This window comes from Typopeltis vanoorti, chromosome 9, assembly GCF_054136105.1.
Source record: "Typopeltis vanoorti isolate ZY-2024b chromosome 9, IOZ_Tvanoo_1.0, whole genome shotgun sequence".
In the NCBI taxonomy this organism is placed as follows: domain Eukaryota; kingdom Metazoa; phylum Arthropoda; class Arachnida; order Uropygi; family Thelyphonidae; genus Typopeltis; species Typopeltis vanoorti.
The window spans coordinates 24,160,689-24,186,995 of record NC_143557.1 but is presented as its reverse complement, the minus strand read 5'-3'; the positions used below and the strand labels follow the sequence as shown (position 1 = coordinate 24,186,995).

The 26,307-nt window shown below is 35.4% G+C and overlaps 1 protein-coding gene across 1 annotated transcript in view; it reads right to left on the bottom strand.

Moving 5' to 3' along the window:
• Positions 1-26,307, bottom strand: part of LOC150102928 (DNA excision repair protein ERCC-6-like) — a 282,232-nt gene that overhangs the window by 214,867 nt on the left and 41,058 nt on the right. Inside the window, exon 4 of the mRNA XM_090397999.1 lies at positions 20,726-21,361. Coding sequence (XP_090254125.1) covers positions 20,726-21,361 — 636 coding nt within the window. The remainder of the gene's footprint in view (positions 1-20,725; positions 21,362-26,307) is intronic.

Genomic DNA, 26,307 nt, shown 5'->3' with positions numbered 1-26,307 from the left:
CATACTTGTTTGGGGAATCAAACCAAGGACTTCCTTAAAAATTCTTAATGCTGTGCAGAGAAGAGCAATCCAGCTGATCAATGATCCCTCTCTGACAAACTTTCCATAATCTCACAAACTTTTCGCTTCCAAAGGCACTACTTCACTAAACTAGCATGCATCATTCCTCTGCTTTCCACTAAGCTTATTAAAACATCAGCAGCAATTTCCCAAGATAGATTTGCAGTCTAGACTCTACAAAACATGGTTCTCCTCTACCTCTTTCATTTTGCCTATTTCCTCAACAATTCAACACTTCACATAATTTTTATGCTCAAGTCTCATTTTTGCTGTTCAGTTTGTCCACAGTATCACAGGCTGCAGCTAGGTGTTCTAAAAGGTTTGATAAAATATTTTGCAGTACTAAACCAGCTGGCCAAGTTTGCATGTAAGCAAAAGTAAGCATGTAGATTATTTTTATGTTGTACCACTAATATTTTGTCTAATTTTTTCAATATTTCTCTAGCATACAGAATGTTAATGGATCTTTCTAGTTATATCTGGCATATCTACAAACAAACAAATTAAATTTCACCTTGAACATCTAGAATTCAACAAATGAGTGAATATAATAAAAATCTCTAGTTAAACTTTTGGTGATTTTGAAAAAACATATAACGTACCAGGAGGAAAAACTGTTCAGAACATTAAAACAAACATAGGTTATGCTTAAGATACAAATCAGCAGTAAGTAATGAATAATATCAAGGAAGATTGTTTAATGTGATAAATCAGGCAGGTTGTTCATTCCCATCTCCCACTGTGATTTATACAATATATGAAATGCATTATTATAAGCAGACCTCAGACGAGTCAAAGACTCATCATTAGAGGTCCTTCTCACAAAAACACATAGCAGTCACCACAATTTCAGGCAATGCATTTCGATCATTCACCACTTGCCATACAAAAAACCTGCTTCTCATTTCCTTCCTCATCCTCTTTACACAGCTTCCAGGGATGATGTCTTGTTCTGCTCCCATATTAACCTGATTATTTGTATGTCTCTATCATATCTCTCCTAAGCAATTACCTTAATTTATTTCTCTTGATCTTATAACAGCATGAAACCTCTGAAACAAGGATACTAAGTTGGTTTAGATGAGCTCTTTGGTTGGAAAGATGAGGTTTGAATCTAGTCTATGTTGTATAGATGTTGTTGATTGCCTGTCGAACTTAGAAATTTAATTTTAATTTTATGCTTATTTGTATATTTATATATATATATATATATACTCTGATATTTACTCTGACCACAACCTACTAGTCATAGAAATAAATGTGAAACTAAAGAAAAGGAAAAAATGGAACTTAGAGAAATTAAAAAATACCAAGGAATTCGGAAATAGATTGGAGAAAGAATTAGGGGACACAAGTTTTGTCAAAACTGAAGATCCAGAAGATAAATGGGAACAAGTTAAAAAGAAAATAAAGAAGATTGCAGAAGAAGAAATTGGATATATAAGAGTAGAAGAATAAAAAAAAAACTTGAATAACTAGCAAGATGATTTCTCTAATGGAAGAAAGAAGAAAATGGAAAAATAAAGACACCTCAGAAAGGAAAATACAATACAGAACCCTGAATGGCAAATTGAGAATGGAAGCAGAAAGAAGTAGAGAAGATTGGCTTAAAAGACAATGTGAACAAATGGAAAATTATGAGAGAGTGAGAAGGTATGATCTTTTGAATGAAAACGCAAGAAGCATAAATCACAAGAGAAATGGAATTCGAGCTAGAGGCATAGAAAATAAGAATGGAGAAATCATAACTGAAGAAGATAAAATCCTAATGAGATGGAAGGAATACATTGAAGATCTATATGACAAGGAAAATAGACCAAATGAAGATATAAAGAAGGTAAATGAAGATGATCTAGGCCCAGAGATTTTGAAGACAGAAGTAGAAATGGTCATTAAAGAACTAAAATGTGAAAAGGCAGAAGGAATAGATGAAATACCTGCAGAATTCCTGAAACAACTTCAGAAGAAAGGAACTGAAGAAATAACCAAAATAATAAATTTAATTTATAACAAAGGAGAACTACCAAAAGATTTTATGATCTTAATATTTATACCTATACCAAGGAAAAGTAATGCAGTGAACTGCAAGGATTTTAGAACAATAAGCCTCATTTCCCATACATCAAAAATACTTATGAGAATTTTAACACGAAGAATTGCAACTAAAGTGGAAGAATTTCTTGGAGAAGATCAGTTTGGTTTCAGGAAGGGTAGGGGAACAAGAGATGCGATTGGACTGTTAAGAATAGTAAGTGAAAGAAGTCTAGAAATGAATAAAGAAGTTAACATCTGTTATATAGATTTTGAGAAAGAAAATATCCCATTTTACATTTGAGTATGTAAAATGGGATAAGATGCTGGAAGTAATAGAAAAGATTAGTATAGATTGGAAAGACAGAAGTCTAATTATCTCACTATATATGGGACAAACTGCCATGGTGAGAGGCATGTATGTACACCAGAATCAGGTATCATTGGACGAGGAGTAAGACAAGGCTGTTCTCTCTCACCAATTTTGTTCAACATGTATTCCAAAGCAATGTTAAAAGAAGCACTGGAGAATTCGGAAGAAAGAATGAACATTGGAGTTAGACAGATATTTGCAATAAGATACCCAGATGACAAGGCATTACTATCAAACACTGAAACAGGACTACAACATCTGTTGAACAGATTACTGCAATCCTGTATCAAATATGGAATGAAAATTAACATCAGAAAAACAAAGGTGATGAAATTGATTCTCATAGAATCAATTTCATCACCTAAATCACTTAAGGAATTGAACAACGTAGATACAAATATAAATTAAATTACACTTTAATAAATATTTCCGATATTTTGGCAACGTCACGTTGCCATCTTCAAAAGGAACTTACAAAAAAAGGCACATGCCCATAGGCAATACAACACAGTAACTGAGAATGAAGAGATGACGCTATTGTTCTCCTAAAAGTCCTGATGGTGCCCTCTAGCAGGCTAAGTAGGTGTTCTTGGCCATTGGGCTGAAGGTCTGCTGATGTAAACCTCCCAAATTTGGGGCAGTCGCATACAACCAAATTTGTTGAGGTTTGGAGAGTTTCTTAAGGCTGATTCCATAAATAGTCTTTCGAATTTCTATTTGCTACGGTGTATTACTGTAGCTTTCTTCCACCGTATTCTGTGGCATGTATCCAGAGCATGGTCTGCAAGACCAGAATGGCTGTACTTGTGAAAACGGATGTAGTCCTTGTGTTCAGAAATTCTGATATTCACTCTCCTGCCTGTTTGGCCAAAGTAAGACAGTTTACAAGTGCAAGGGACCTGGTATACACCAGGTAGCTAGGAGAAGTGGTTGGTCTCTAGTGGAGCGGATAAGGGATGCCAATTTTCTGTATGGCCTGTAACAGGAGTTCAGGAGTTGAGCATGAAGAAAGATTTTCTCAATCTTTCTTTATACTCAACATTCAGAAACCACTTTATTCAATCACCTGTGGACCCTTTCCAAATATTTTTCATCCTTTTGAAAACCAGGTGACCAAATTTGTGCACACCAGTCCATATATTACCTAATCAAAGCATTATACAATGGAACCATAATCATTTCACTTCTACAAGTCAGTGTCCTCTACATCAGTGCTTCCCAAACTGTGGGCCGCGGCCCCCTTGGGGGCCGTAGGTTTTGTTGAGAGGGGCCGTGAAATAATGAAAACAAATTTAAAATGTTTTAAGACTAAGTAGAATTTTTTTTTATTTTAAAAGAAACGTATTTAACTTTTATTATTTCTTTTTTGTTATTTTTTATATTTTAATGGAAAAATTCACACATTGGTGTTGGTTCACAAACTTTGCTTCCTGCGTATTTCGGTGCTTAATGAATATTAGTAAATATTGCTTATTCATGTTTCATTTCAAAGCAGTGGTTAATTGTATTTACTTTGAATGCTCTCCAGGGAAGCCCCAAATCTTCCTGTCCCTTTCATCACACGTTCGTAATCAGGGACTGTTGATATCGACTTTATATACATATCAAAACTCGTTTTATATTATCACTGTCATCCGAGCTAGTTTTCTGTTACCAATAAAAGTTTTGCATATACTTCACATATGAAAAAAAAAAGCTTAAACACGTTCGTGTGGGAAGATAGTAACTCTCTTGAAGTGGTAAACAACACCCCTCCCTAACAACCACTATACTGCAGAGGCAATAAAAACAATTACTTTTATTATGCTGGTGAATAAGGTATGAAGAGTCTGTGTAATATATTTCTCAACAAATAGTGCAATTAGAGACAACTGGGATAAAAACACACTAATTAATGAATCACATGTCCCCATATACAGAAACTATGCTGTATAGACTGAAACAAAACCATATGTTGCATGGGTAAACACAGTATCTAACTAAAAACTATTGTTATTAATTAGATGTGAGTTCGATTTCCCAAGGAAGCAATAAAATTCAACCGAACGTGTTAAAATTTGTAAAAGTGTTAAAACTAAGTAATATATATATATATATATATAATGAAAGTTATGGCAGTTTCACATATGGAATTCGGTTGAAGAGAGTTAGCATTTCAACTCAATTGTCAGCTATGATTTTATCTTTCGGTTGCGTGATCTTTTGTTAATACCGCACCAATCATATGCACGTTTTAATAACCCTGCCTTTGCTGTCTGTTTTGCGTTAAGCTTAATTACTGTAAAGGGAGAAAAGTCACAACAGAGAAAAATTTCCTGGTCCTGGGATTCTCTTATTCAGGTAATATTCACTAATTTCATGTTATCAGTCTGTGGTGTGCCAGTATCGGTAAGTGGTGATATTATTTGATCTATTCTATGTTAAAAAATTTAACCTTGAGATGGATAAGTGGCTGATAAAAAATAAAAAAAATTCCCGCGAACAATCAGAAGAAGAAACAGACTCAAAAAAAGGACAGTATTTCATATTTTACAGAACAGCCTGCATCGTCTTCAGAACCAAACAGTACGAGGCAAAAAATGTAATATATGCATTTGATTTTTGCAATATTTGCTATGTATGTTTTGTATTGAATATAAATACAATAAATATTATAATAATATATCTCTCTATTACGATTGTTTTTCGAGGGGGACCATGAAATATTTTAATTTTTGCAAAAGGGGCCCTGACATCCAGAAGTTTGGGAAGCACTGCTCTACATCATTGCCAGAATCAGTTGTGTTGTAGATCAGTGCTTCCCAAACTTTTCGATGCCAAGGCCCCTTTGGAAAAATTAAAATATTTCACGGCCCCCATCGAAAAAAAATCGTAATATAGACATATATTATTAGAATATTTATTGTATTTATATTCAATACAAAACATACACAGTGAATATTGCAAAAATCAAATGCGAATATTACATTTTTAGCATCTTACATACACATTTGACATGGCACATTATCTCATATTTTTATATAGATAGATATATTGTTATTTTACATTTGCAGTACAAGCACATGAAACGTACAACAATTAGTAATAAAGAAAGAATTAAAAACATAAAAAGTTTAATAACAATTTAATGTGATGGATGTGTTTGAATACTGCTACACAAAAAGTCAATATCAGGTGAAATATTTGAAACTGCAATTCTTAGATTTCTTCTTTGAAATGAAACTTATATGAATAAGCATATATTTACTAATATTCATTCAGCGCTGAAATACGCAGGAAGCAAAATTTGTGAATCCCCACCAATGTGTGATTTTTTTTTCCATTAAAATATAAAAAATAACAAAAAAATAAATAATAAATAAAAATTAAATATGTTTCTTTTAAGATAAAAAAATCAACTTAGTCTTAAAACATTTTAAATTTCTTTTCATTATTTCACGGCCCCTTCAACAAAACGTATGGCCCCAAGGGGACCGCAGCCCACAGTTTGGGAAGCGCTGTTGTAGACAACACAATAGGATAATGGATAAGGACCTAAATTTTATCCACTATCACTGCCACACACACCTCTCATTCCCTCCCACCCAATTGTACATTATACAATTGTATAATCTTACACTTTGCAACGTTGAACTGGAAACTCTGATCCCATGCCCATTCACTCAGTCTATTCAAGTCTGCTTATAAAACTACATCTGCTCTACTCATGATAGTTGTTCGAAACTTTGCATCATCTGCAAACAACTGAATATCTCCATTCAAAACTCCCCCAATATCGTTAACATGTAAGTTAAAGCAATAGCCGTGAAAGAGATCCTTGATACATGACACTAGAGACTTTCTTCTTCCAGGATACTGTTTTCCAATACACAACTTGCTGATGTCTACCAGATAGCCAATCACCAAATCCAACAATCCAATCTATTATAAAACCCCATCAGTTCCAATTTAACCATCAACTTATCATGTGGCACTCTATCAAAAGCTTTGCAAAATCAAAGTATATCACTGTGAATGCATCTTCCTTATCCAATGCACCGTCATCTTATTGTAATAAGCAAGCAGATTACTAAAACATGATCTCCCTTTAGCAAACTTAGGCTGTCCATCACAGAGAATCCCACTATTGTCAATTCAGTTCACGATCTCGGTCCTCACTAGCCTCTCCAACACTTTAACCATGACACCTGACAGATTGGCCTGCAATCAAGTCTGAGTCTCACCACCTCCCTTATGAAATGGTACAATCTTCCATTCCCTCGGAAGAACTTGGCCCAGTGTAAGACTTTTACTAAACAAATATGTTAAGGCAGATGTCAACTCCTTCACACAATCCCTCATAACACACAGTGTTATCAAGTCCTATAGTCTTATTAACATCAAATTTACTCAATTTCTACATATAGTCCATTTCCATGCAACTAGAAACCTTCTCCACTCCCACAAAGTGGAAGATAAACAAAAACTGTTCTGTTTTTGTTTATCAAGACTATTATAAGACAAAAGCTTACTGATGATTACTGTTAATGTAAGTATTTTTGCAATTTATATGGCTCTATGGGGCTAGTTATAATTAGGAATACACAGATGCTTATATTCCACCATACTTTATACTTCCATATTTCAGATGATTATAATCTACTTTTTTCCAGCTTTCAGGTTTCTAATGACCTTTTCTGTTTTTAGTACTGAAATATACAAGAATGATTCCATGTGGATTTTTTTTTTCTATCATAGTTCTGCTACTAGTTACCTCATTTAATAATTGTTCGAGTAATTACTTCAAAACCATTTTGGGTAGATACCCTCCAGCTATGAGATGTTTTTGTGTCAATCAAAACATAGATGCAAAGTATACTATTCACATTAAAATACTACTGAGATACCATAAACATGGATGCAAAGAATAAGATGGATGATATATTCTATCTGCCATGGACAACTGGTAGGGGAATGATATTTGATTCCTTTTATGGTACTTGGCTTACTAAGAATGACCTTCGATTCCTTAATGGTACTCAGCTTAGGTAATCTGCTAGTGAAGCTTACTAAGCTTCACTAGCAGATTTTATAACCTTTTACCACTTTTAATTTGTTTCACTTCTGTATTCTTCCCAAAATCTTTCTGTCTTTTGTTCAGCTACTTTTACAGATAACTTAATATTCAACTATTCCTTGATGTTCTCTAAAGAACACGTGCTACTTTACTAACACGAACTTCTGTAATTTATTCATGGATTGTTTCTTTACCTTCCTGAATCCACCACAATTTTTATTTTTCTTACCTTGCAAAGAACTTCATCTTATGCACTCTTGGAAGAGCCTATCAATACAATTTCTTTGAATTTTGCTATTCAGTGTCTATGGTTCTTGCTTTCACAATTCATTAACAAACAGGCTGGTGGCAACATGAGCTCAAGAGTGCCAAAATTAGCACTCTTCTTTTCCAACTATCATCATATACCAACAATTGCATTCTGAAAATATAGTAAATTATATGTATGCACAGTCAAAACTGTAATAAATGACAGTTAATTAAACATATATTTAAAGTTATTGTCAGTGTTAGAGTATGAATAATGAGAAAAAATAAAAACAATAATGGAAGCGCATGGAAATTATCATTTTGCGTGAAGTGACAAGAGTGTTAACATTATACTATTGGGATCTGTTACAGGTGTGTGTGTGTGCACATGTGTGTATCAGAGGAAGAGAATATTAAAAAAAAAAAATTAAAAAAAAAAAAATTAAGAAACGATTAATAAAAAAAAAAATTCCCAAATTTTGGGTAAAGACAGATCAACATCATGAATGAGATATGGACAGCGAGAAAAGACATCAGTACTTTTTTTGAAAGGACATTTCTGGTTACTTCTGAACAGTAACTTGGCTTCATTCAAAGCATTTGAGAGGTTAGTGTTGGTAATTTCATGTTTGGCAAGACGAGATTTGTGATGTGTTTTTGAGTTCAACATACAACTGGTGTTCTGTGATGAGTCAGCCTACATGTCCAAAACAGGACAAATTGCAATTACAGGGAATCTAATATACTCCATGTAGCAATAAAGATTGTACTTTATCATGGGTGATAGGCTTAAACATAGTTGCAAGATGAAATTTCTTTAGGACACAATCAACACATTCAGAGGTACTCTAAATGTATGGGATAGATATCTTAAGGAAGACATCTCTTCTTTTAGGAGGAAATTGGTGATAACTTTTTTCAATGATTTCAGGTCGCCTCATGACAGAAATTTCTTAATACCATATTTTTGTAAGAGGTGATGCACTGACATCTGATGACTCATCCAGAGAAAACAGATTTGTGGCAGATGGAAGTCAACGGGGACTATCAGTTTCTATTCTTAAGAGGACATCAAAAAATAAGAGTTCCATATGATTCTATTTCTATAGTGAATTTTTCACTGAAAGAAAACAACCAATTCTTGATGTCAGTTTTTCCAAATGGTAAAAACATCATCTATATAATGGAGCCAAAGAGACAGCTGGAAATTTTTTCTTCTACAGTAGGTGTTCTAAATAAAAATTGGCTAGAGTTGGGGAAAATAGAGAGCATCAGAGTTTCGTCAATCAGGTTGTAAAGTTTCCTTTTCCGGCTGTAATATCCTTTCAATGTCTAATGATAAAAGATCCTCAGAGATTGTGGACCTCTTCAAGATTCAGGGCACTATAGATCTCTTCAATTCTCTCTTTCTTAAAATAACATCAAGGATATTTTTTTTATAAAAAAGTAGGAATGACTCAAAGGAAGTAAAGATTTCAGAGGAACTTGGAATTTTGTAAGAGCTTCCCTGAGTAAACAATCAATTGTTAACTTCAGGAAATTCAGGTTTAATTAGCTTCAGAAGACCATAAACCGGGAGGTCTTGCATGATAAGTTGTAAATTTTGGAACAGTACCTGATTGAGTGAGATAGATTATTATTCAACAAAGAAATATTTTTTTTAGTGAACCGTTAGTAGAGTCCCTGCCAATAATGACATAGGTGTTATGATCATGTAAAATATCCCTCTTATGTTTATTTTCAGCAGAATCTAGTACAACAGTTTTACAGTGACAATGCCTTTATCAGTGCGCTCTCTCTCTCTCTCATGCATGCAAATGTGATGCAGAAAACAGAGCTTTTAATTCTGAGAAAGGGATACTAAGAGTTGAAAAGAACCTAACTTTATATTCAGCCAAAAACGTTTCAGCTTAGTGATGCCTCTACCATCTGGCAATAAATATGCCTCGTATTATTAAAGTAGCCACATATAAAATCACCTGGTAAAGTTATCCATTAAAATCACCTGGTAAAGTTATCCATTATTATTTAAAATGTTATAAAGTATGTTTATTACTAAAATAATTATTAGTCTAATTATATAATTTACTGGCCTAAAACTTCTTCATATAAGCCAAACACTAACCTCAAAAGATGTGAATAAAATGAACACTAAATATAATGCTAATACTACTGATATAGACAATAGTCATCACCGAATTGATCTTCTACCGCAAGAGATCAAAATATCCTTGTAGCTTCCGCATTTAGATTTCTGTGTAATGTTATGAAAGGAGCCAAGTCCATTCCATGAAAAACATCCCCACACTCTAATGCCACCTCTTCCAAATTTCACTGTTGGCACTACACACGCTTGCAGGAATTGTTCTCCAGGCATTCACCACATCTAGACCCTCCCATCGGACTGCCACATGGTAAAGTGTGATTCATCACTCCAAATCACACATTTCCAGTTGTCCACTGTCCAGTGGCGTCGCTCTTTACACCACTGCAGGTGCCGTTTAGCATTCACAGGAGAAATGTTTGGTTTATGAGCAGCTGCTCGCCCATGGAACCCCATTCCTCTTAACTCTCAATGCACAGTCATGGTGCTGGCCGAACAGTTAGTAGCACTGCGGAACTCCCAGGACTGTTTCACTTGATGTGTCTGGTGATTTCCAAACCGCCTTCTTCATCACTCAATGGTCCCTGTCTGACATTAAACATGGCCTACCCGACCGTGGTTTTGTTGTGGCTGTGCCTTCACGTTTCCACTTCACATCACCAACAGCTGACTTGGGCAACTTGAGGAGGGTTGAAATGTCTCTGACAGATTTTTTACTGATGTGGCAACCAATAACTAGTCCACGTTCGAAGTCACTGAGCTCCATTGACTACCCATTCTGCTCATACTTCTTATCACTGAACAATACACAGCTTCGTGCCTCCTTTTATACTGGTAAGTGAGGTCGTAGTGACATCTAGATGTCAGTTTACGAATTACAGAGGGGGTGTCCGGATATACTTTTGATCAGATAGTGTATATTCACCATGCATTCCATTTCTGCAGGTTGAATTGAACATCCATTATTTCTCCACATTCATCTGTATATTTAGAAATGAGAATGGCATGATCCAACTGCTGCCCAAGCAAATCATCTACCTCCATTCTCTTAAACAACCTTCTTCATCCTAAGTAATACAGCTTGCAGCTATTTGAAGAGAACATTAAGGTTTCTTCCTTTCTTTATAACCTCTAATAATCTTTAAGTAAATTCTAGTCCACATAAAATGCTAAAGATTCCATAACTGCTTGCAAATATAAAAAAGACCAAAAATATAAAAATCAAAAGGATAATTGTAAAATAAAATAAAAAACTGAAAATTGGAAATTAATTATGTTTAATTATATGTACAGAATGATGATCAATAAAATACACACTCATTTTTATATAAGGTTATCCTCAAGAGTACTTAAACTGCAAATGTCACCACAAAATTGTAAACCTATACTACTACCACTACTATAGTGCAGGGGACAGGCTAAGGTTCTTATTATTTTTATTTTATTAATATTTTTAATATTACCTGCTATCCACTAATAACTTTTATTCCCCAAAGGGAGTGATTTGTTTAAGTTAAGTGAGCCTATCTAACCCTAATTTTGCAAACTGGGAGGCAGCCAAACTCCACCAGCCAATCACAGATAGCTGGCTGAGACCAACAAAGGTTTTAATTCACACCCAAAGAAGAGAGTAAGGCAGACAATGGATGACATCTCAGAGATACCTAATCCTAATAGTATATATTAATATCTGAAATGGTGCGAGTTCTACAGGTCAATATTCTTGAGTTGTCGGATTAAAAATCCAAGTTTTCAGGAGAGGAAGACCCTACTTGCTTGTACTAGAGATCAACTTAGGCACTGGTTAAATGAAGTTCCTGTAGGGATCCAACTCCATTTCCACAGAACTACACAGGCAATATTTTTTTTTTTTACATAATCCAGAAATTCTGCTGTAAAGACTGAACAGGAAACTTACTCAAGCTACCAGAAGCCTTAAGTGGGGGAAGATGTCTCACACGAAGCAATGAAATTCATCTCCCACCTAAACATACACAAACAATGATGCCCATGGTTGTATTCAACCCTGCAATTTGTCGGTTAATTCATTCCTGTATGCTACCTTTATTCCATTAAACTCTAAATATGATTTTCAACCAGCATTCTGCCATATTGGTTGGCAGAGGGGATGGCATACCAGCTCTTATTGAGTGTTTAATGAAACAAAGACAGAAAAAAAGGCATGAATTAAATGATAGTCTAACAGCTGCTATTAAAAATCAACCTAATAAAAATACGTATGGGTGGTAAAACTCCCCAACATATGAAAACCATAATCTTCCAACATCAATACCAATAGAGAGGAAACTCTCTTAGACTATTTTGTGTGGCCTGCGCAAATGTTAGTTTTTACATAGTATCCTCAATGCGTATCTCTGTGAGAGAAACAAAACTCTGTAATCATAAACCATAGTTTAATGCATTTGAACTATCACCATCAGATGGATAAAATAATCTTAATTTTATTTTAAAATTGAAGCAATGTTGTAATTTACGTATTGAAAGTAATAATAAATGATAAAAAAAATGTGTATTCTAACCTACCATATATATATATATATATATATATACTGTGTCTCACTTAAGTGTGAATGTAGCCAGCACTCTCACAAGTGACTATAATATGATTGTCCCTATCATATTCAGGCTAAAACGTGATGTCTGAAAAACAGCACTCTAGTAAGAATAACATTCCTTTGAAATACTGTATCATTTCACTTGAAAAATAAAATAATCTACTCTATAATATAAAATGATAAGCCATTTTTTGTAACGTTTTTGTGTCACATTTTTTGTCAAGTTATTTGAAACGTTTTGAAACTCAGGGGGCTACCCTGAGTATTGATTCTTCAAAATTCGAATCATCAGAATTCAAGGAGAACCGGCCTACCAGTCCGGAACTCGAGGGGATTGGGCACCATAGGTGCCAGGGGGCAAGCCCCATTTTGAAGATTCAACACTCGGGGGGGGCAGTAGGCACCAGAGAGCTGATCCCCCTCCCCCTAGTATGTGTGTGTGTTCAAAGTATTAAATGACTAAAGACCGAGATTAACATAAAAGGTTTTAATCGCACAACTAGTTTCATCTAAAGACAGACTTCTTCAGGTGCTAAAAAAACATATAAGAATGCAAGTAAGGAACTAGAGGAACTGGATCTGAACAGCATTAAAAAAATGTAGCAAAAAACATTGTAGAGGCTAAAGCCTAGATGAGTTTAAAAGAGAAGAACAATCTCCAACTGTATTATTACACACATGTGAGCATCCACAATCTCGTGCATGCCAGTATTGAATAGTAGAGGTGTGGCAGTCTGATAAGTTGTAGCTTAAATTACTATTGATGTGAACAGGGTTTAGGATTATTCCTCTTGACTCCAAAATTTTTCTTTCTATCTCATCATAACAACAGTCAAGATTGTTAGACTTTTCCCATAGTACTGGATGTGGGAGGCCCTCCTCGTTTGAATTAGCTGAAAACAGGACATGGCTAAATAAGGCACTGGCTCGAGTTCTTTTATAGTTGACGTCTCTTTAGTGTTCTTCGATATGGAGTTCGATTGATTTTTCTGTCTTTCCAAAGTAAGGTTTGCCACAATTGCAGAAAATTTGATAAACTCCAGGATATTTGAGACCATTATGATTAGTCTTTGGTTGACTGAGAAGGGAATGTAGCTTAGGCAATGTTGTGAAGAAGGTCTGAATGTTAAATTTTCTTAAGATTTTTTGTTAATTTTGGAGAGATAGAGCTAATGTAAGGAATAGAAATACTGCCCTTAGAAACTGTAGTATCTTCATTATGGTATGGGGGAGGATTGAAAAGGAGTTTGTTGATAATTGTCTTTGAATAATCATTTAACTAAAATGTGCTTTGAAGATGATTAAGTTTGCTGCTAAGATCCTGTTCACCTGAAAGAAGTGAGCCAGCCTGGTGGCCAAGAGTAGATATGATGCCAAATTTCTGCAGAGGGTAATGGTGAGAATCAGCATTGCAATATCTGTCTGTATTGGTCGGTTTCCTAAAAATAGTGATTTTGAATTTCTCATTTAAACGGGACAGTTTTACATCTAAGGAAGAAAGAGAGCCTTTATTCTCCAATTCAGCTAAACAGTAAACTTAATTTTAGGATGTATATTATTTAGATGTTCTTGAAAGTTCCGAAGGGTATCAAGGCTATGTTCCCAAATTAGAAAGATGTCGTCAAAGTAGCATTTCCACACTTTAGGTTTTAAAGGAAAGGAAAGTCTACGTTTAGACGAAACTAGTTGTGCGATTAAAACCTTTTATGTTAATCTCGGTTCTTTAGTCATTTAATACTTTTAACATGTTCCCAAATAGAGTGAATCTTCCTATAAACATACTAGTCATGATGATGAGGCAATTCACCACAACATCAGCTCATTCCAGAAGATTCTGAAAAGAATTGGTCTATTTATCAACAGCTGGTATTTTTGAAACGCTGCAAATTCCATACCATTTTCCTAATTTTATCACATTTCAGGGAGAACATCAAAATCGAAAGGACACATACGATTCATCACAGCGCAAAATTAGAACTCCTTGTCAAGAAAAATTTTGAAACAAAAACGCACCTTAGTCCTCTTGTTTGTTAGCTAAAAAAAAAAAAAAAAAACTGAACCCTCTAACAACATAGAATATTCAGTGGATAGTAGCATACGGAACCATATTAAGGAGGTAAGTGAATTTTTTGCCTCTAAATCTCGAAATGTGAACAAGTTAAAACTAATTAGGAAATTCAATTCTCTTCAAGAAAAACAAGAAAAGTCTTTTTTCAACAAACCTCACCTCTCTCAGAAGGTGGTTATCAACAAGTCTAGTCACAACTTATTCAGCTGCTGAAAAAAGTGTTCTCTCAAGAGGCCTCAATTTTGTTTTATCACCGAAATCTATTCCTAAAGAATTATTTCTCACCAAAATTGAGAAAGCTGCTTCTTATCTTCCTACTCACTTCTTTCGGATGAACAGGATCTTAGCAATGAACTTAATTATCTTCAAAGCACATTTCAGTTAAATGGCTATTCAAAGAAAATAATCAACAAACTTATTTTCAATCCTCCCCCACGCCATAATGAAGCTACTACAGTTTCTAAGGGCAATATTTCTATTCCTTACATCAGCTCTATCTCTCCAAAATTAACAAAAATCTTAAGAAAATTTAACATTCAGACCTTGTTCACAACACTGCCTAAGCGACGTTCCCTTCTCAGTCAACCAAAGACTAATCATAATGGTCTCAAATATCCCGGAGTTTATCAAATTTTCTGCAATTGTGGCAAACCTTACTTTGGAAAGACAGAAAAATCAATTGAACTCCGTATCAAAGAACGAACACTAAGAGACATCAACTACAAACGAACTTGAGCCAGCACCTTATCTAGCCATGTCCTGTTTTCAGCTAATTCAAACGAGGAGGGCCTCCCACATCCAGTACTATGGGAAAAGTCTAACAATCTTGACTGTTGTTATGATGAGATAGAAAGAAAAATTTTGGAGTCAAGAGGAATAATCCTAAACCCTGTTCACATCAATAGTAATTTAAGCTACAACTTCTCAGACTGCCGCAGCTCTACTATTCAATACTGGCATGCACGAGATCATGGACACACACGTGCCTAATAATACAGTCGAAGATTAATTAAGGGGATACAAATCATTTGTTGTTCAACTGCCAGTAAGCAAAACTCTAAGATCTAGAACTAAGAATCGATGAGTTTCATATATACCAAAAAACTATCGGCGAATCCAAGTGTAAATGACCACTTGGTAGTACAACACCAAGGCAACTCGAAGTGGAGGTGGAGCAAGTTCCCTCACTATCCTTGATATTTTCTCATAATGTAAAAACATGGCCCCTAGGAGGTGTAATACTGTAATTACATTATGAGGAGAGGTCACTACCCAGACCGGTTTCAACCTTTTTTGAGGTCTCATCAGTGAGTAGGTAGACCTGGAAGATAACAAGGTTTAAGTGAAAAAGAACTCACATACCTTTACTATACGAATGCCATAAAGGTGTGTTTGTATATTATAACATAAACTGAAAGCCAAACGGCTATTTTTCTAGCATCCTTAATAATAATTAAGGGGATACAAATCCCTTGTTGTTCAACTGCCAGTAAGTAAAACTCTAAGATCGAGAACTATGAATCTATGAGTTACTGGCAGTTGAACAACAAGGGATTTGTATCCCCTTAATTATTATTAAGGATGCCAGAAAAATAGCTGTTTGGCTTTCAGTCACAGCTGATGGCTTTCAGTTACAGTTGAAGATTATTCTTCTTTTTTAAACTCATCTAGGTTTTAGCCTCTACAATTTTTTTTGCTGCGTTTTTTTAATACTGTTCAGATCCAGTTCCACTAGTTCCTCACTGGCATTCTTATATGTTTTTTAGCACCTGAAGAAGTCTATGTTTAGACGAAACTAGTTGTGTGATTAAAATCTTTTATGTTAATCTCGGTCATTAGTCATTTAATACTTTTAGTATGTTCCCAAACCAAGTAAATCTTCCTATAAATATATATATATATCATACGCCTACAGTTCATAGAACCAGGGCTGGCAGATTGGCAAGAATAGCTAATTCATACTGAAGGGGAGAAAGAAATAAAGGATATATGAATGGAACATAAACATGCGAAATAACGTGCTTTATATGTAAAATTTTCCAACTGTTATACAAGCAAAATAGTTACCACTTTAGAAACTACAATGTTCATAAAAGAAAAGCTCATTTTCCAACGTGTAATAATAAACAACTCATCCCACAAGATGGACTGATTATTCTATTAACGGAATGGATTTCCTTCTTCTGACATGCGCAGAAGTGTCGAAGGTCTCGCATCTGTGCACATTAGTGTGTATGTCTGTGTATATATAAATATATATGTTAAAGATACCAAGCAATTTTATAAACTTGGTTTTAATCCATTTTCCCAAGTAAGCAAATGAGCAGGTAAGTCAAGTTTGCGCCTGAAGTATTTTCAGGTCTGAGGCAACTCGTGGTAAAGGTGGGATAAACCCCACCTTTACTTGACTTACCTGCTTGTTTGCTTACTTGGGAAAAAGGATTAAAACCAAGTTTATAAAATTGCTTAGTATCTTTAACGTATAGTATACCAAAGGTAAAAACACTTTCTACATATCATCATTATCAAATTCCTGACATGTACTCTCAAGGGGTGTACATGATATGATAGTACTACATGAAAAATTTACATCATTACTAACTTCCTATCTACAATTTTCCTCCAAATCAGTCTGTTACTTGTCAAGACTCCAACATTATCAGATCTCATATTTCTATCATCTAAGGCACTTTGTACCATCTCAATCCACCTATATCTTGGTCTTCATCTGGGTGGATTTCCTGCCAACCTGGCAGAGAACACTTGTTTTGCTAATCTTTCCTCGACAATTCTGTTTAAGTGACCATACCACCTGAGATTAGCTCTGCAAATGCATTTGGATGCTGACAATGCCAAGTTCTTTCCTAATATCCTAGTTTTTAATATGATATTGCCATTGATGCCATCTGTTCATGCCTCCAATCTTTCTCAGGACTCTCATATCTGCGGTCTCTAGTCTTTGCTCAAGTGTTTTACTTCTGACCCAGTTCTCAGATCCATAAGTTAAAACTGGTTTGAACACTGTCTTGTATACAGCTAATTTAGTGTTCCGACTAATTTCTCTCTTATTCCATATGAATTTATTCAACTGACTTCCCACCATACCAGCTTTGTTGATTCTGTTGTCTATTTCCATATTTAATTTACCATCTTGACTAAAAATCATACCTAAGTAGATGAAATGTTTTACTTGTTCCACAGTTCCCCATTCACAACACAGTTGACATTTTCAACAATTCTGCCTATTTTCATCGTCTTTGTCATGCTGACCTTCATACTATATCTATTACAACAGTTATTCAATTTAGTCAGGGAATCTTGCAAACTTATAGCAGATTTATTTAGAAGTATAACATCATCTGCATAGAGCTGATATTAACATCTCCAATTCTGATATCATGTTTAGTACCACTTTCCTTCATAATGTGATCCATATAGATAATGAACAACAGAGGGGATAATGTACATCCCTGTCTCACACCATATTTAACATTAAACCATCTTCCTGTACTTCCTTCAATTCTAACTGACTTACAATTCAAATAAAAACTAAGCATTGCTTGATATAATGCCCCATTGACACCATATAACTGTAGTGTATTGAATAGCTTCTCTCTTGCCACCTTGTCATATGCCTTTTCCAGATCGACAAAACTTAAATACAAATCTTTGTTATATTCTGATGATTTTTCAACTATTTGTCATAAACTAAAGATCTGATCCTGACAGCCTCTATTTGGCCTGAATCCAGCTTGTTCTTCAGAAAGCTTTTCTTCCACAATTCTTCTCAACCGTTTCTCAAGTATACTTGTATAGATCTTGCCAGGAACACTCAGTAGGGAATTACCTCTGTAATTCTCACATTCAGTTTTATTTCCCTTTTTATATATATGGGTACTCTGAGAGATCTACTCGAATAATCGGTAATTCGTCCCTCTGTCCAGGGCCTTCTCAACTATGCAGTGCAGCCACTGTAGGACTTTTATACTACCATACTTCAGCATTTCTGGTCGAATATCATCTACTCCAGCTGCCTTTCCACATTTCAAGCCTTTGATGGTTTTTTTCTACTTCAAGTATGGATATGTATTCCTGACTGTATGCCTGTTGAGTGTTTTTTACTACTGTGCTATAACTACTGGTTTCATTTAGCAATTTTTCAAAGTAATTACTCCATACTTCAAGGATATCTTTTTCTCCAGTTTTCATATCACCTTTATCAGCTGTAATTCCTTTTACAGCACTCTTTACTCCATTTCTGAGCTTCTTCAACAACCTCCAGAATATCTTACCACTTCTTGATATTTATTTTCTATGTTCTTGCAAAAGTTCTCCCATGACTTTTGTTTAGCTAGTTTTACACAGTGTTTCGCTTTCTTACATTTGTGTCTGTATTCTCTAAGAGCAAAAGCTGACTTATTTACCAGGAACTTTTGATATGATTTCTTCTTTTCCTTCACTGCCTCTTTATCTTCCTGTGTCCATCATGGAGTTCTGATTTTTCTATCCTTACAGACAACCTCATCACATGCCTCTCTGGCTGAATCAATCAGCATTTTCTTCAAGGCTTGTCAATGAATCTCCAAGGTTTGTTTCTGTTCTCAAACTGTTATTTTTTATTCAATAATCTTTGTGTATTTTAGTCTACAGTTCACATCTGAGAGCTGGTCAACTATTATTTGCTTTAAATCTTTCTTACATGTTATTCTTTTCAATATGAAATTCAATTTTATCCTGCTCAAGACTAAATAGTGATCACTTCCAATTTCAACTCCTCTGTACACTCTGGTGTCCTGCACCAGGGAGAAAACATCACTATCAACAATAACATAGTCAATAAACTTTTCTTATTCCTTGCCTCTTCTCTCCATGTGAATTTGTGCACATTTTTATATTTTATATTTTAATAACCAGTCCATGTCTTGAGCAGAAATCCAACAGGTATTTGCCATTATTATTAGTTTGCTCTTTTCTCCAAAATTTCCCAAAATAGTTTTGTATGTCTGGCAATCATTTTCTACTCTGATATTTAGATCCCCAACAAAGACCAACTTTTCCTTTTTCATTGTGTCAGCTGCTTTTTCTAAAGCATCAAAAAATTTCTCCACTTCTACCTTAGTAGAACCTTCTGTGGGACCATAAGCACAAATAAGTCTCATTGTCCGGTTCCCCATTCTCATATTTGCCCACATCACTTTACTTGAGACTGCCTGCCATTCAAGAAGATTAGCCTCGTATTTTGTGTTGAATACTATGGCCACTCCTTCTTTTCCTTGATTGTCATTTCCTGAATATAACATTTTGCATTTATTGCTCAGAAAGATCTCACCAGTTTTTGTCTTTTTTGTTTCAGTCAACTATTATGTCGATCTGGTACTTATCTAATTCCTCAGCTAACTCCATTTCTTTGCATTCAGGCTTCTTATGTTGATAGTACCGATCTTCAAGTCTGGTGATGTTGAGTTGGGGTGTGCTTTCAGATTCGTTCCAGTAGCTGAATTTTCGCTTTTCACTCTGGTTCCCTGGCGAAAACAACAAGGGCCTTGTTTAACCGGGCACCGCCCCAGCTGGCATGAAATTTTGTCATGTTGTACCATCGTTTTGTATATTGGTTTAAGCCAATAAGAATACAATTTGGTCGGCTAAATCCCAAATTGCCAGCCCATCCTTGTTCGTTCAGTATCTAGGTATATACCCAACAGGGTGCACCATGAGAAGGTGAGGATTGGACATAGGTCAGAAGCCTTGGTCAGTATGTCCCTTAAGCACCCCACTTTTTACACACACACAGTATATATATATATATATATATGTATATATTAGCTTATCATTTAATCAAGATTAAAATTAATGTTGCATCACTTTTTGAAATCATTCTTCAACAGCACAAGGTTTTGATAGTGTCACAGCCATATATAGGAGAGGCCTCCTATGACTCCCACACTGGGAAATACTGCTCTAAGGCTTCTTTCATCTCTTCAAATGTCCATGTTTACAGATGACAAATATTTGTTGGTTAACAGAATTACTTTGATTACTCATACACAGATTCTTTTTTTTTTCAAGATATACAAAAAAAATAATTTCATTAATAAAAATGATGAATTCTTGCATTATAAAAATCTTAAATTACAGACAGTATCACAGAGGGAGGGGGGGAGGGGAACACAACTGAAAATTTAAAATTTTAAAAGCAAAAAAAACCTACCCCTTAGCAGCTGATCTTCATTATTTTCATCCCGATCATCATCTTCAGGTAAGTATTCATCACAGCTTTCAGTCACTGCAACTTTTTGTTCATTATCGTCATCACCACCAATATCACTTTCAAAATCACTTAGTTCTGAATCACTTCTATAATGCTCATTTAATTGATTGCATACTTTTTTGTGTATCTTATATCTTTTGACAGTTTTTGTTCCAAGAAAAGGCCTTTTACATTTCTTTGTTGCAACATTTGGAATCAAAGTACCAGATGTAGAAGGCCGTGATTCATATACATGATTAACAACAGGTCCCTTTAAATTTGGTTCTGTGTTTGCATTTGAGATAGCCAACTGATTTCCTAATGCCTCTTTTGATTTTGTTGAATATGATGAATTTGAAAGCAAAGTCTTTTTTGGGGAAATTTTAATCAGTGGAGCTTTTCTTTTTTTGTAATCTGATTTACTAAGCAAAAATTTTTCAAATTCTGTAAGCTGACTTGATACCTGAATGCATCTTTTCCTTTGTTGTTTCTGTGTTTCACTTGATGGTAAGACTGTACCAAAAGGAGTCATCTCTCCAGCCTGAATTAGATGTTCATCAGTAGACAACTTCATAATCCTATCTAAACCCATTTCACCTACAAAATAAAAAATAATGATATTAAATCGAGAATTATTTCATATATCCACTTAATTTTTGTAATAAAAAATAATGATTTGGGGAGGAAAAAGTCAAAGAAAACTTTATAATAATGTTAAAATTAATTTGCTAAATTATTTTATCCCTCCAAGCATGCAAATGTATTAATGCAACTGAATATAAAAGCCTTATACAAAAGTGATTTTGTGGGGGAAGGGGGGGGGGGAGTATCATCCATGTCCAAACTTGAAGTAAGGGGGAAATTCAATAAAATGACAAAAACAAAGGTACACAACATTTCTTAGATTCGCGAAAAAGTTAAGAGATATGAAAATGTGACTATATGGTAACTACTTACAACTACTAGATTACAGAAATGAGTTAGTTATTTCCTAATGTAGAATAGAAAGAAACTGAGAATATGTGAAACTGAGGGACTAACAGAGAGGGACTTGGTTGCTACAGATACCAGACTTTACCAAAGCAGCTCATACTCAGTCAAGGTGATATGGACATCTGTTCAGCCAACATTTCTAGAGAGACTGAAAAAAAAGAGAACCAAAAGGCTTCACTTCAGCAGAAAAAAAAAATTTCTAGAGTGTTTAAAACTTAGGTGCCACTAGAAGAATATTTTGACCAGCTATCTCAAGAAGAATAAAGGTGATCTAAATTATTGGTGGGGTTTCCATGTCCTATAATTTTCAAACCAGAAACAACAAAATAAAACTGCTTACAGAATATGGAAGTGTAAGTGAAAAAGTTTTATTACCTATAGAATAAATACTGTAGAATGCTAAACAACTTCAATGTGCCGCCTTTCATGGCACATAAGATGTCTAAGCAATAATCAATTTCCCTCCAAGTGTTCTCTGTCATTTGCAATGTAACTGTTTCTATCGCAGCAACAATTCTGGTCTTCAGATCATCACAGGGGGTCTGGTAAACAATGTCCTTCACATATCCCCACAGGGAAAAATCTAGTGGCATAATACCAGGTGAGTGCATAGGCCACGGAATCGATCCACTACAGCCAACCCAGCACCCAGGAAAATGCATTTCGAGAAATTCTCAGACAACGGGGGCCCAATGTGTGGTGCTCCAGCAAGATGGAGCACCACATATTTAGCTGATGATCTTAAAACTGGGGTAACAGATACAGCTGTAGCATGTCCAAATAGTTCAACTGCTGTCACTGTTTCTTCTGCAAAAAAAAAAAGGGCCTCAAACCTTCCAGACATGACAAAGCACACCAGACAGTCACCTTTGGATTATCTCTTTCGAATGCTTGAATGGCATGAGTTTTCCGATCTCCATTGCGGTTATGAAGATACGATCTTCATAACCATGCGGTTATGAAGATTTACCCTCCATGATACACAAAAACGCTTCATCATTAAATATCCATCTCTTCTGGCTCCTTTTTGATGCTGAAGCATTATCTGAAGATGGATGTTTTCTATACTGAGTTCTATAATAACGATGCATTGTTATTATTATTATTATTGTTCCGGGCAACTCCAAGGAGTCGACAAACTCATCGAGGGAGGCCCTAACATCATATCAAGAACAATTATTCGACATTGACACAGTATCTATCATACCTTGCCTTGAACTCATTTACGGTTGTAGCACCCACAACAGACTCTGGAAGCTTATTCCACTCATTCACCACTCTCCAAGTAAAAAAACCTAGCTCTGACACCCTTGTCAACCACGCTCTTGCCCAGCTTCCATGCATTAGTCCTCCCACCACCAGTCAAATTTTCAAAAATATCTTCTGGATCAATCTTATAGAAACCCTATAGTAATTTGAATGTCTCAATCATATCACCCCTCCTTCACCTATCGACCAATTTCTGCAACCCACAAATCTTCAACCTATTCTCATAAGGTTCATTCCACACACCTGCTATCATCTTGGTCACTCGTCTCTGGATCCTCTCCACTTCCTCCCCATCACGAAGAAACCCTGGTGCCCATAACTGGGCACAGTAGTCCAGATGGGGTCTTATCAAGGCGTTGTTCAAGGCGTTCTTATCAAGGGGTTGTTCCTCTGTTCCTCGATACAGAGGAACAACAACTTGTTTGTCTCTGCATGTTAAAGTATTTTTCAGAAGTCAAGTGATTTGATGAGCTGATTTAGTCACTTTTGCAATGTGCCCCCTAAACTTCAATTCCCTATCCACCAACACTCCCAAATCCCTGGCCTCATCAATCTCCTGGAGCACAGTTCTTCCACCAATGTGATATACTGCTGCTATTCTTTTCACCCCCAAAGTGCATAACCTTACACTTTGCCACATTAAATTGACATCCATTTTTCCTAGCCCAGTCCTCCAAACTATCCAAATCATCCTGTAAAATTTTGACATCCTGTGCACTCACAATTGCTCTACCTAACTTTGCATCATCAGCAAACAAGTGAACACTTCCTCTCAAATCCTTTCCTATATCATTGATGAACAAATTGAAAACCAGTGTTGCAAGAACAGAACCCTGCGGCACACCACTAGTCACAAGCCATCTTTTAGACTCCTGAATAAACCACTCTCTGGTATCTCTCCTTCAACTACCCTCCTATCCATTTCACCAACCCTATATCTATCCCCATCTGCTCCAGTTCACTGATTAGGGTTCCATGTGGTATCCTGTCAAAGGCCTTGGCAAGGTCAGTAGTATCACTGTAAACCCATTACCCCTATCCAGTTCAGCTGTCACTGTGTTATAAAACGTGAGCAAGTTACTGAGGCATGATTTAACCTTCACAAAACCATGTTGTCCCCCATACAATATCCCATTTTCATCTATCCAATCCTGTATTCTTTTCTTCACTAATTTCTCTAAGACTTTGACAATGATTCCTGATATACTAATCGGTCGGTAATTTACAACAGCAGTCTTGGAACCACCTTTATGCAGTGGAACTATTTTCCCCTCTTTCCACCCCATCGGGACTAACCCAGACCCGAGACTCAAATTAAACAAAATGGTTAAGGGTTCTGATAATTCTTTAGCTGCTTCTCGTACGACACGAGCTGGTATACCATCCAATCCCACAGATGTATTGACATTGAGGTTATGCAATAGACTACTCACCTCCACTTCATTCCCCACAAATCCCGTATAAGCTACTGGTACATTTGTTTCTGCAATGTCACCATCTGGATGATATATTCGTGTAAAGTGCTCACCCAGTACTCAACTATATCAACTGATTCAGTTACCTCCCTACCATTGGCATTCTTTAAAATCATTCTGCCATGTACATTTTTCCTTTTACTTGCTACATATCTAAAAAACTGTTTAGGATTCTCTTTAGCCTGCATGGCCAATGTTCTTTCATAATCCATTTTTGCTTTTCTTACCACACTCGTTACCCTTCTGGCCTGTGCTTTATACCATTCATGACGTTATAACGAACTTTGTTTTGAAAAACCAAAGTAAGCATATTGCTTTCTCTTGAACAGTCGCCATTTTGAAGCATGATGTCAATATTATCTCCCAGACATCAATACAGTGAGTAGAACATTGCCAAATAAAACTTTTTGAGTTATACTTTCATATTCTGTAAGCAGTTTTGTTTTGTTGTTATCGATTTGAAAATTATAGGCCACAGAAACCCTGACAATAATTTTGAATCACCCTATATTTCCTTTTCAGGTAGAAATTAAAAATATATAAATGAGTTACCTTTTATCAATCATCATCAGCTCTTAAACTAGAAATAGACTGACAGAGAATCTATACTTTGCACTGAAAACAGAATACGTCATGTTTTAAGAATAAGTCATGTTTGAGCTACTTGATCATATTTTATAATAAAGTTACTACTGAGTTAGACAAGTTGAATGGGTACACCATGATACTTTTAGACTTTGATAAGGCTTTTGACAGGATACATTGAAGAATGTTGCATTAATTTGAGAATATAGGATCATCATCATCATCACCATCAATGTCCTGAGTACCCTCAGAGGAGGTGAACAGGACAATTATGATAGTACTACTTGAAAAAGTTACACCATTATTAACTTCCAATCAAAATTTTCCTCCAAATTAACTTGTTATCTGACAAGATTCCAATATTATCAGATTGTATATTTCTGTCTTTTAAGGCACTTTTTACTGTATCAATTCACCTATATCTTGGTCTTCCTCTGGGTCGTTTTCCTGCCAACCTGGCAGAGAACACTTGTTTTGCTAATCTTTCCTCGCCCATTCTGTTTAAGTGACCACAACACCTAAGATTAGCTCTGCTGATGCATTCCTGGATGCTGACAATGTCAAGTTCTTTCCTAATATCCTCGTTTTTAATATGATATTGCCATTGATGCCACCTGTTCACGCCTCTAATCTTTCTCAGGACTCTCATATCTGTGGTCTCTAGTCTTTGGTCAAGTGTTTTACTTCTAACCCAGCTCTCAGATTCATAAGTTGAAATTGGTTTAAAACTGTCTTGTATACAGCTAATTTAGTGTTTTCGCTAATTTCTTTCTTGTTCCATATAAATTTATTCAGCTGACTTTCTACCATATACCAGTTTTACTAAATTTGTTGTCTATTTCCATATTCAATTTACCATCTTCACTAAAAATTGTGCCTAAGTATCTGAAATGTTTTACTTGTACTATAGGTTCACCATACAGGATACAGTTGATGTTTTCACTGTTTCTGCCTTTTTTCATTGTCTTTGTCTTTTTATTGCTGATTTCCATACTAAATTTATTACAACAGTTATTCAATTTAGCCAGGGAATCTTGCAGACTTGTACTGGATTTATTCAGAAGTATAACAGCATCTGCATAAGTAAAGAGATAAGATTAACATTTCCAATTTTGATATCAGGTTTAATATCACTTTCCTTCTTAATATGATCCATATAGATGATGAATAACAGCAGAGATAATGTACAATCTTGTTGCATATCTGACTTAACATTAAACC